Here is a 12,915-nt window from a genome sequence, read left to right as displayed (position 1 = left end):
TTCCGTGATAGTAGTGATGTCAGTGGAGACGGTGGAGGTTTGGTTACCACAGGCCACCACAGCATAGTATCACAGTCAGGTAGTGGCTTCGCAGAGGTACCGTGTTACATTTGAGTCAGCTGTAGGTTATGTATCACCAAAAATGTTAATCTGTACTTTTTTTTTTGTTTTGTTTTACTGCATGGGAACCACGAGCTTCCTTCATTAAAGGAGAGAGTGCGCTGTCCTTTTTTTTTTTTTTTTTTTTGTCAAGGGGAATTATACAAAGGCTTATCTTATATATTTTCCGTCATTCACAAATTGTAGTTCTGTTGTGCAAATTGATTTGTCTTTATGACCTCAAGGAGCAGAGGTTACATGTTTTCATTCCGTCCACTCATCTCAGTTTCGTCGGAGCGGAGACTCCGACAGTCCAGTATGAGGCCTCAGCACTCTGACTTAGGCGCAACAGTTGGGTATCTTCCAAAGTAGATCCTATTAGAATGAAGTACCCTCTTTGTTAGCATGGATCGTACCCATGATGACTGGATATTGTCATAATTGACATGAGTGTAGTAGCTGAGATCACACAGCAGATAAGTGAGATTAGGTGATGTCTCCAAGCCCTGACATGCCAAGTAAGTCTCAAAGAATGTCACTCCGCTGCACAGGTTGCACTTGAACACTCCAAATGGCTGTGGACTGACAGCCAGCAGACCCCGGACGAGCGTTACACTCTCCGCCTGTATCAGAGGGAATGACCAGGCAGAGGTCTGCATTTCCGACGCATTAAAAGCCACTCGATCTGTTTGAAACAGTCTTGTTACATGTGATGTTAAAATCGAAAGGGAAAAAAAAAAGGTGAACACGGTTTCTGTGAAAGTGAAGAAGGAATGAGTAACCTTCAGTCACCTTTTACAGATGTGTATTTCTTGGGTTCAGTTTACACAAATTACACATTCTGTGCTAGCTACTGTGGAAAAACCCTTGGCCTGACTATACACACACAGCGGATGGGATCCACAAACAAGAGACTCTCCCGGTCTTCCCTCGAAGATGTTTGCCTGACGCAAGGCTTCGTTAACATTCTCATCTGTACAGCACAGCTGCTTGGTTCGGTTGCATTCAGCACAGTGTGGTTTCAGCTGTGAAGAAGGCAATTCCACACGGTGGTGCAAAAGTTTGCTAGAGCATTGTACCGTCATGTTTGTTTTTTTCTTCTTCTTCTTCTGAACATGATCAAAGAGATCAACTTTTTTTGAAGTTCATCAACCTGCAGTATGTTTTGCTTTCACTCTGATATTCCTATCAGTCCACTAAAGATATTCACTCACTGTTTGGTACAAAAAGGTTTTAAATACTGGAAATGTTGAGAAAATAAGGCATAAACAAAGACACAATAGTTTTGTCAGAAATACTTTTTTAAACTTTGTTGCCAATGGCAGCGTCTTTGTTAATCACAAAAATCAGGGACCTCATATTTACTGTTCACCACATAGGACACTTAAAAAAAAATCAGAGATTTGTAGGAGCAGTTTGCTATTTAAGGTCACATAAGTCAAAAAGTACCTTGAATTTATGACGATCATTTTCTAATTAGATTATAATATTTATGCAACATTAGAGGAGGAACTGGTGACTTATCTTATACTGAATTTCAGCTCTCGCTTTGCCTCAAAAAGATAATGTCATTAAATTTATTTCCCCAAAAGAGATTAGGTAAAAAAAAAAGAAAAAAAAAAGCCAGTCGTCCCAGTAGTGTTGAAAAATTATAATTTCACATCTTGATCGTTTTATTTACTATAAGCTGACAAATCTGGTGATGTGTTCAGTGCAAAGCTTTAATCCAGAGCCAGAGCGCATATAACATCAAGGAGATGTGCATATTATAAAATCACATAGGGAACAATTATACATGTGAGGGCAAGACACAATGTGCTATATTAAAGATCAACACATCACTCAGGTCAACGGACTGATGGTAGTAATGTTAGTTATTTTAGTACATCACAGTGGTTATTGTGGAATATGCAGCAACTCAAATACCTCATGTCAAACGTGAGTCCTCGCGAGCCCCGTGCGGACAGGCGGATTGAACAAGATGGGAGCGCATCGGTCTCGTCAGATGCGTGTGGGACGGTCGACTGAAAACGCGGCCGACAAGCTTCCTGTGTCGACAGGCGTCAGCTTCGGTATAGGTTTTTACACATTTCCCTTTTAACTGCTCTGCACAACTGGCCAACTCGTGTTTTAAAAGCAAAAAAAAAATCCAAGGTTGGTTTAACACATGCCAAGGGTGTGTTGATGTAAACGGGATGACTGAAGTGCTTAATTGCGTGTTGCCGCTTTGTATCCCAAGACTCTCCCTACTGTCTGAATCCCTAAAACCGATTTTGAAATAAAGGCGTAATAGAATCGAACTGGGCTATTAGCATTAACACATCATCCGTTCCCTCCATTTGGGATACAAATGTCGCACACGGTACAGGCTGAGGTCCTTGGCCTCAGGTAGTTTGAAAGGTCGCCACGCGTGTCCTTAATGCAGTGGCGCTAGGGGCAGATTGGGTTATAATTTTACACCGTAAATTTGAGCTGAATCTTTTCCTGATTTAAAGATTGACACTTTGATGTTTCGGCAAACAGTTGAAATGCTGATTAGACGATGTATTTTTAAAAATACTAACTGGCCAGTTAATGGCCTGCACCCGCTTGATCGGTGCACAGATATACACAGTCAGGTGACCAATTAAAGGAAAATCTGAATAAAAGATTGGACAAACAACGAATGCAGATTTTTATTTTTTTTTCTCACGTAGGGTTTGAGGACGTGTCAAGTCCCTCCAATAGAGTTCCAAAATAAAATCCCTCCTGAGGATTATCGAAACTGCCATCCCCATTTTTTTTGTGCTTTTCCCTTTATTTGTCACAGATATGAAAATAGGGCACTCTTATCCCCATAGGTCTTCTACTTTTCCCAAAAAGGGAACATATAACATGTTTTCTTTTTTTCTTTTTCTTTTTTTTTGCCAGAGTAGTGACAACACCTTAGGTGACACTGACACCTGTCTCAACCTAGTCTCGCACAGCCAGACCCCTTTCCACAGTGCTGTGTCAGCGCAGGGGTAAAAAAAAAAAATAGTGTCAGAGGGGAACTTGTGTTGGTGGAATATTTGCACGTGGGTAGGCACAGCAGCGAAGGGGGACACTACCGAAACCAGCAGGAGGAAAGAGAACATAGCCCAATGCAGGTTCCACATAGAGATGTCTAATGATAAGACTAATAATAATCATAATAAGACTAGAAATAGGACTAATGATAAGACTAATAATGATAATGGTAGTGGTGAAGCAGTCACAGATCCAGACTCTACTGCTCTGGAGGCAGAAATGTGTGCAGAAAGTGACAGGAGGAGAGAGGAGAGACGAAAAAGCACAAAACTACGGCAGAGAAAAAGAAGCCAGGTTATTAACAAGCATTGATAGGAAATGAATGTGTACAGATGGAGAGGAGGGGAGAGGAGCTAGGCGCATCATGGGAAGTCACCCAGCAGTCTAGGCCTTATAGCGGGAAGCCTATTCACTGAAAGAAGTAGGTTACAAGCTCGGAAGTTGTTGGTGTTTCCCGAACAAATGGGATTTTGAAAACGGCGACAGGCAGAGAGCAGAACGGGGGAGAAAGCCGCGTGAAATATGCAGTAAGTGGCAGGCTTGTACCCACAGTCCACATCCAGTCAGACTGGTCTCAGCCCCAACTATGGGGGGGGGGTTCTCATTGTAGTCGGACCGGTGAAATAAGTTGTGGTTCCTCAAAATTTGAACGATTTTCAAATGCTACACTTCATACTTCATTATAAAAAGGGCAAACAGCGCTCCCCTGCCCCCTCTCAAATGCTACCAGTCACATTCTAGCATTGAAATGCGTGGAGCTCAGCAAAGTTTCTCCTGGGCAGCGTGTCTGTGTATCATGGGGGCACGTAGGTTGCAAAATAACAGTTGGGAGGAAGAGAAGGAAACAAGCTGTGAGGTTTTTGCTTGATTAATGCATAGACCAAGTCAACGCAGGCTCGGGCGATGGAAGAATTTTTGTTCACAAGTGTGAGATGCATCTTGGTAAAATTTTGTCAGTGTGTTTTTTTTGGTCGCTGAAATCCCCCTTTGTCGCCTGGGAAGTCCGCAGTAGTGGTGTTTGTAGTGAGGACACTGCTAACAAACAAGCGTGACACCTGTCATTTTGAGAGCTGTGGTGGTGTTTGAGTTGCCTCGTTTTTTGTGTGCATACGTTGAAGTGTTTTTTTGTGGTAGGTTTGTCACCACAGAATTTAACCCCGTCTGCACCCAGTGTGAATCCACCTGGTGTTTGAATGATTAACGACCACGGTGAAGTGAAAACGGATATTTTGATGATAGCGTTGCCCCAAATACAACTTCTTACCCTCAGGTGACACGAGCCTGATGTCATGTTTTTTTGTTTTTGTTTATTTCTTTGTTTTTTGTTTTTTTAATTAAACAGGCAATAAGACTCTATGAGAATATAGCACATCTAACAACAGTATCAACCAACACAGATCCTATTTTTAATGAGTCTGAACAGCAAGAACTGAATTAGCATATTTTTTCCAAGTTCCAACCTTGATCAGGTACGGTACATAAGCCACTGCTTAAACTTTGCCTTCCACATGGTGCCCTCTGGTGTTGAGTTAGGGAAATTCAGAGCATTCATACATATAAATGGTACTGCACACGCTTTCATGCCAGGGCTTTAAATCGACATTGGTATCGAATGTGATGTATTTTTGAGATGGAAACTCGTCTAACTCTTTACATTTGGGCCTGGCATCCTGCGGTGTGAGGCCCTCATCGCTCCATGTGCACCGTATTGCCCGGATTTCATATTTGACTTTGGCGCTGCTGCCGCTGCGCTGTGGTTCTCCAGTTGACGCCACTTTTAAACGGCTTTTAAAGGTGGAGCGGGAGCATTGGGGAAATCAGCGAAACCGATGCACTAAGTATATTGTGATGGGAAATCCAAAAAGACACGTTTCACACTTGAACATTAATATAAAGTTGCCCTTACGTGTGCTCATTATCAGCTACAAGGATTCATATCATCTTCAGCCTTTTTGCTACAGCTCCACAGTTTTTACTTTCAAATTGTAATCTTTTACTTACAAATGGTTGAAGGCAAAAAGTTAAAGCTCAAGTTAAAGTTAGCTGTAGGACAGCAGTGGTTCAGGAGGTCGAGTATTTGTGTACTGCAGATTACAAATGATAGTTTTGAAAACCGCCGGGTTTCAGACTTCAACGATCTCATACAGCTCATAAGGACTTCGGGTGATGTTGTATCCACTTCTGCTGGAAGCTTTTAGAAATGTCGACCTAAAAATAAACCAAGCAAAAACCCAAACCTCTGTGGTGTAATTTATTTAATATTTTCAAATGGTACAGTTACTTCAATTAAAGAATTTCTGTACGAAGGCCCATCATACATAGTATAAATGTCATTGTATACTTTATATTCTTTGAGAACTACAACATATAAATTAACTTTCACTTTCACAGTGAAAAAGAGGAAGAAAAAAAAAAGAAATGAAAACTGCCAAGTCCGGTCCACTGGGTGGCGGCACAGCAGCTATCATGAAAATACATTCTTTATAGCTCGGGTGGGTTCACCACCACTATCTAAATAAATATTAAATAAGTTAAATATTTAGAAGGCTAGAACATGGAGACTTTGCCCTGTTTAGCATCTTCACAGCGTAGTGTCTTCTCTAAATTCAGTCCTTGGTCACCACTGGATCTTCCTTTCTTCTCAGTTGTTCAGTCTGGTTATGCCCTAAAGAGGGAAAAATGGACATTTCGTTTTTACTCGACTAGACTAGACATCAACACACTGCTGTAATGTAGCGCCGCAGATGTTCAACCACCTTTTCCTGCTGCTACAAAAAAAGGGAACGTTCTAGCGTTTTCCACGTATTTATAGAAATGGGTTAAATAGTAATAATTATAATGATGATTTTAAAAAAACAAAACAAAAAAAAGCTTACCTCTTGAATAAAAGACTTCAGTCTGTTGAAAAATTCCTGGACATTAACCTCACCATCTGAGCCACATTCTGAGCATGTGGGCTAAAGGGAAACAGAGGAGAAATGAACTTAGTATTGGCCACCTGCTGTGAGTGAAACAAATGCCACACTGAGTTTTCAGATGACTTGAAATGTCAGCGGTCCTAAATTAGGAAAAACATCGACGACATTTTTCTCTTACCTCAACGTTTCCTTGGGTACAAAAGTTCAGAGCGTTCACCTGAAATGGATCGAAAAAGAACTCTATGAATGTGCTGCGCTACAAACTTGACACTGTACCTGAGATACACTTTGAGATACATTGTCTAATAAAGCGTCCCATCCCCAGCGATTTACTCACAGTTAAGGAGTTCCTGAGGCTCTTTATAAGTTTGCTCATTTTTTTTTGTGTAGTGACGAAATGCGCCTGCAGGCTACTCCGAAAGCATTCCAAGGCTGTCAGAGAGCAGCAGTCCTGTTTGTAAAATGAGAAAGAAGAAAGACCAACGTCTGTGAACAAAACATCAGCACCACAGCAACATACTGTATGCAAGTGGGTTTTTTTTTTGGACTTTTTTTGGGCCACTTTGACTTCTCGAAAAAAACAGATGAATGAGTTATTTGGTGTTTTTACATAAAAACACTGGTAGTAAAATACAAAGTGAAAAAAGCTTAGTATTTAGTACTAAAACTAAACAATTCATTCGAAATGGACGACAACATTTCTAATTCATGTAGTGTTGTTATTTTACGTAAACGGAAGATGACAGGGACAAATGATAGATAACAGTAAAAGAGAGGATAGATAATTAGTTTTTAGATGGTGATGTTTCTTCTTTAAAAATGCTGCATATCATCAATTAAAGGAACCAAATCCTCCCATGACTGCCATCAAAAGATTTCCAAGAAAGCTGTTGTTTCTGGTTTCATGTCATGACTTCATCATCACAGTTGACTTTCCAATCAGATGCATGCACAACACTTGTACTTAAACTGAAACTCAACCAAAGTTTCCACTATTTTAAAGGTAAGTTTTCGCTCCCAAAATGTTTTGGATGCTTTTGTCTGAATTGTTTCCCTCCAGAGATCTTAATGAAAATGTCGACAGTTTTTTTTCACCCCAGGTGAAACAGTTTGTTTCTGTTTAGATACGTCGCGCTGAGACACCCCGACTAGCCTGGGTCAGGTCCTAGTTTTAGGTTGCAGCATGTCTGCCTGAAGGAAAAGGTCAGTGTTTCTTCTGAATGAAAACTTAAGAAGAGAAACGATAAGAACTGGTTCAACTCTTACTTTCTTCAACATATGAGGGTGAAATGAGGGTGTTTTTGCATTTGACAGTCATAACTTCTGGTGCAATTATTGCTCCGTAGTGTCATCTTTTTCATTCTGAACAATAAGTTTTGCTTTTCAAAACAGTGGCTTCCCACCCACTCAGGAATCCTTATCTTTCGTGGTTTAAGATACGTTGTAATTTGCAAGCTTTGAAATAAAGGCTTGAGTCAGATGTCCTCTCGCTTGCAGGAAAAACGTTTTGAGTTTGTGAGGTGGAGTGAGGAACTGTCACGGTCTTGTCTACTTTCTGCTTGATTACTCATCACTTTTCATCTGAGAGTGCAATGGAAGCTATGAGAAAATACACTGAGCAAGCTCTTGAGTTGACTCACTCAGGCCTTTAAGCCTGACAAGAAAGGAGGCTAATCTGAATTTATAAGTAATGCAGTTGATCTCAATAGGCGTTCGTTTGAAGTCAGTGCAGATAATCACATTGTTATGCGGGATTGTTTTGGCCGAAGATTGCACAACAGTGCAAAAGACAGGGTTTGCTGTCTAAAACTGCATGTTCAGTAAGACACTAGAGTTTTGGTGATTCTAATTGTTTTAAGTGAATCTGATGGACCGCAGGTTTTTCTAGGGTTAGGAAAATTCCCCACTGGCATCAGTAATTTTCTTACAAATAGGTAAATGCAGGGTTTTTAGGATGTTAGTTTGCTCTCTAACACTGTTCCACTTGCATATTTTTTTTACCATGAAACTCGAGATTACATTTTTACTGTTATTAATCATTTCCAGTACTTAATTAATTTTTTAAGCAGATTTCATGTTGGCTGTATCAAATAAAATAAAAATAAAAACTACCTCTTGTAAAAACGGTACATGCTCACATTTGAATTGACTCTATAAACTGTCAGTACGGCAGATTTTATCAGGTTTAGCTTTGTTGGCTTTGCACTGCTTATGAAGGTCTAACTGTTGCCTCCACTGTAGAGTTTTTGCAGACAACCGTGAAGCAGTCTGGAATCAATTTCATTTTTACAAGTGTTTTACCGAGATTACCTGGCAGAAGATGAAATATTAAAAAAAAAAAAAAAAAAAGCCAAGATATATTTAAAAAGATCACTTTTTAAGCCTGCAAGGTATCCTATGATTTTTCAACTTTTATCACCGATTATATATCCTTATTACCCAACACGTTTTCTGATTTCACACATCATTTGATGTACTCCTACAGTAGCTGGCACATGACAATTAGCAACTACAATAAGTACAACAATGAGTAAGCAACCACAAATATTAAATGTGGCGGTGACCATACTGTCAACATTATTTTGAATTTAAGTTAGTTTTGCTTACCTCGATATTCTCTGGTGGCGCATTCAGCATCGTGTCATTCTGCTGCATGACACAAACCAAGAACGTCGTATTTAGTAATGCTAGCCGCGAAGCGTACATCGGCAAAGTTGCGAAAAAGTGTATGCAGACGAACCTACCTGCAGGCTTTCTCTCACATCATTCAGCTGCCTCAGAACTTCTTGTAATTTTCTAGTTTGGCCTCTTGTAGGCCCTTCTGTAGTTGTTGTGTTGGCCAAAGACCAGCAGCAGACTGCAAAAAGGCAAAGAACAACCAGCTTCATATTCTCAGTGTCAGTAGCAGGCCCCAGATCACCAAAAGTCGCTGTTCGAAAGATTTACTGGAAGTGCAGACTGGTGTGTCGCTTACCTTTTTATATGTATCCCTGAGGACACAGGAAAACCACTTGTTCAGAGCTGGAAAGCTGCAAAAACTGGTGTGTGTGAGTAATGAAATTTTCTTTTCCACTGGCAGTCACCACTACGTGATTCGAGAGTGTCATCAAGCGGCGTGGGGCCTATAGATGCAAGTGTGTGAACGTAAACTTGTTTGAGTGCAGCCGACAGGAAACTACAGGAAGACGGCACTTCCCATTTTCACTTTGAATCATGGAGCCACAGCTATACCGTGTCATAGGTAGTCTCCGTAGGTGTGGTATTGACAACCTGAATGTATTCACCGCAACACGGCCACCTACACAAACACAAAGAGCCTGTTGCAACAACAGGAAACCAGTATTAATGTTGAGCCAAAAGGAGAAGTGAGAAGATTGTATGTTTTCTTGGTGGAGGAGGACGTCCACCACTCCTGAACAGTGGACAAATTCATCTTATACAAGTAATTCATATTCAGGAATATAACCCGATAGCTTCCGAATTCGCCTGAGGCTGCCGCTTCCCTTCTTTCACCTGCTATTATTGATCAACCAGAAAAGGTCTCTCTGTATGTCCATTCGCAACGAGGAAAAGTCTGTGGTCAAGTCTCATGCAAGCCAGTTGGGAAATGCCCCTTGAACAGTTGTTACATGAGATATATATATATATATATATATATATATCCTCGCAGCAAGTTGATTTTAATAGGATTCCAAAATACAAAAGAAATACATTTTGTCTTTTAATGTCACATTAATTCAATTCTAAGAGAGAGAATCTTTGTTTTCACAGTTAGTAATTCAGTAATGAAAATTTCAACTCCTCTATTTGACATGGCCAGTGTGCACAATTTGGGGGGGGGGGTCATTTGGCTTCGTAAATTAGATGCCATGGAATGTAGTCAGCGTATGTGTCAGGGTATGTCTCAGCCCACCACAGTGAGAAAGAACAGCAGTCGTTTCTAATTCATATCCTTGCGCCTTATACGTTTTTCTGCCCCCGTGCCTCAGCAACGCCTTGAGAGAATTTCCTTCGAATTTGGTGCACACGTTCCCTTTGGACTCGGGGAGGGACTGATTAGCTTTTGGTGGCCAGAGGTCAAGGTCACGGCGGCCTCACAAAACACGTTTTTGGCCGAGGATTCATATGCTTATTATGATAAAACACACTTTTATTAAATTCGTTCACTACATCTATTATACGAGTCTGAACAGACATGGATGTAAACTGCAACTTGACTGGTTGGCGGAGGCCGACAACCGCAAGGCGGTAATTCTAGTTTAAAATTTTGTGTAGGCGCTACGTGTCTCTAAATAACCCCGTGCTACCAAAGAATCAACGAAACACATGCTTTATTGGGCTCAGACATTTCTTTTCCATTCGGAGAAAGAACAACAATCGTAATTGTACCTCTGTACTCTTGTGCCTAATGGGATGGGATTTAGTTTGTGCTTTTGCGCCTTTTGTTCTCCCTAACTGTTATGCAGCCGTTTGCGTCGGACACACGTTGCAGACCGCAAGTCAAAGCATTTAGAATGAGACTGTGAACGCGTCGGCTCGCTGCCCGGCACCGCAGCCATTTTGATGTCCATCGCTTCTTGCGGCTGGCAGATGAACTTATACCTCGTCTGTCTCTTGGGTGCTGTGTCGCAGCGATGAGACAGTGAGTTAGGGGTTTCAATTCCGGCTTCGCACGTGTGCGTGCCGCGGTGCGGATGGGCATCCCACGCCGGGAGGAGCGCGGAAAGACTCGTTGAAAAAAAGCGGCGTGTGTTTACGCCCAGAGCTCCTGAAGTCTGCGGGTTCTCAGACCACTTTCATGAACACATAGGCACACGCTCATCATACAGTGCGAGTGCCCCGAGGTTTTTCAGCAGAGCAGCACGTTGCTGTAGGAAGCCTTTCACGAACTGAGGTGTAGTCACTACTGTGTTGTCGGCTTACAGAGAATTTGCAACGTGGAAAATTGCAGGGAAACATCGTTGAATAATTTTTTTTCAGTGATGGTCATCTACTCCGTTGTGCATTGGCATTCCACATTACACATTTTGGAAATTCGGGAGGTATCCCGTGTTAGTCAGCGTGTACAACCACTTCAGTCGGTCCGCCCGCCCCGTCAGTGCTGCGCGCACATGTTCTCTCCATGCGCAATCTTTACATCTGTGTTGTGCAACCAGAGAGGAGGAAGTGAGAGTGAGACTGAAAGAGAAAACCCCTCTCGTCTTTTCTCTGTCTCTTCGTTAGCGTAAGGGAAAAGGTGGGTGGGGGCTTCGACTGGTCTGAGAGGTGCATCACCCTCAGACTCCTCTCTTATCAGGAGTCCCTTCTGTGATGCACATGCAGAAGGGAAAATGTGTCCTCAGGTAGATTTAAAGTTCAGAAGAACTTTCCTCCTCTGGCTGGCATCAAGGAACCCCTCCTAACCCACCTGTGGTGTGTGTGTGTGTGTGTCTGCATAAGTACGAAGCTGCTTACTAAGCAGAACTTAGCACTTAGGAAGCAGCTTTGTCATAATGAGCTCAGTGTCTCAAATGAAAATTCGCGCAAATCGACAAACCGCCTTCTCTGCCACGGAAAGCTAGAGAAGATGCATGTAGACAAACACGGCAGCTTGGCGTTGAAACGGGGCAGTGGAAGTTCGAGCTGTAGCGATCCGAGGTGCCGGACGGGTCTAAACATTTATTTAGCCTTCATCTTTGTGGTCCTCGTGGCCCTGCGTCTACTCCCAAGTCCTGCAACAAAGTTTGTGAACGTGCAGTTTTGATTTTCCAGCGTTTTCCTGTGCTACTTTCTAAAGTAGGCCCCATTTTGTGAAGGGGGTTTATGAGTGGTAGCGATTGTCTTTATAAAGACACAAGGGTCATGCTGGAGGGGACGCAGCAGCAGAAGCAATGGCGTATCGCTCATCAGTGAAGCTCAGTGTTGCTTTGTTTTGAATTATTGCATTAATAAAGTCATAAGTTATGACTAACAGACCGCTTAGAAAATTTTGGAACCGGTTTGCAATCGTGACCAAAGTCTTACCAACCCTGTCCTTCACTAGTTGCTGAACTTGCAATATCGAAGAAAAAGAAACCAAAAAAACCATCGTTCTTTGGCGGGGAAACGTAATTTTCACATACGTCTGCATGTGAGCGAGCTCAAGCTTTTCTTTCCATCACATTTTTTGAGACACTGCCGTTCTGAGAGATATTTCCGGCGATGACTAAAGCTCTCGGTCAGGGTTGGTGACGCGTCGCACAGCGAGATGCTCTCTGTGGTCAGCCGGGGTGTTAAACGCAGCGCCAAAACGTGTGACATGAAGTGAGGTTGTTCGCGGGGAGGAAACCGACAGACGGAGGTCAACGGGGCGGAGGAGGGAGATTGTTTTTTCTGAAAGGTTTCATCGCGGCGAGCGAGCCTACCTTCTGAAACACCAACATTGTCAACACAGACTGGGCTCCTTCGGAGACAGAGGACCTGAAATGTTTCCCTGTAGCCGAAAACAGAAAAATCATATCACATTTGATGTGGTTTGGGTTTTTTTTTTAGAAGAGAGGTAATTCAAGTGTCAACCTGGACGGAAGAGGAGAACTTTTGCACACTTCACGTGTTCAGCGGTCGGTTCGTCGTGAAGTTTGTGGCGTTCGTTTTTTTTTATTAAAACTGCTTTAGAGAGGTGTTGATTCAACTGCGCGGCCGCTTTTGGAGGATGTAGTTCGTGGTGCTGCTGAACCGTGTCGCGTTGCACAGAGAAGTGTCTCTGTTATTTAGCCTGCCCCCGTCCACATCAACGGGGTGGACGAAATAATAGGAACGCGTTAAGCATCACCACAAACTACATCCTCCAAAGACGATCATACAGTTGAATCAACGCCTCTCTAAAGCAGTT

At 42.2% G+C, this 12,915-nt stretch overlaps 1 protein-coding gene across 2 annotated transcripts; it reads right to left on the bottom strand.

The window, feature by feature from the left end:
- Positions 1-5,645: 5,645 nt before the first annotated feature.
- il21 (interleukin 21) lies at positions 5,646-8,953 on the bottom strand. 2 transcript variants are annotated; one of them, XM_040120407.1, is made up of 6 exons: positions 8,810-8,953; positions 8,673-8,714; positions 6,403-6,516; positions 6,244-6,282; positions 6,024-6,104; positions 5,646-5,812 (listed from the first exon to the last, which is right to left on the bottom strand). In XM_040120407.1, exons 1-6 carry the CDS (start codon positions 8,951-8,953, stop codon positions 5,789-5,791), a joined length of 444 nt encoding a protein of 147 aa, XP_039976341.1. In that variant the 3' UTR covers positions 5,646-5,788. The 2 variants fall into 2 exon arrangements, with proteins under 2 accessions (XP_039976341.1, XP_039976342.1); XM_040120408.1 differs by having other exon boundaries at positions 8,673-8,711.
- Between the last annotated feature and the right edge of the window lie 3,962 nt (positions 8,954-12,915).

This window comes from Xiphias gladius, chromosome 23 (genome assembly GCF_016859285.1).
Source record: "Xiphias gladius isolate SHS-SW01 ecotype Sanya breed wild chromosome 23, ASM1685928v1, whole genome shotgun sequence".
Taxonomy (NCBI): domain Eukaryota; kingdom Metazoa; phylum Chordata; class Actinopteri; order Istiophoriformes; family Xiphiidae; genus Xiphias; species Xiphias gladius.
Note: the sequence above shows the minus strand (reverse complement) of the source record. Positions and strands in the feature narration are given on the sequence as shown.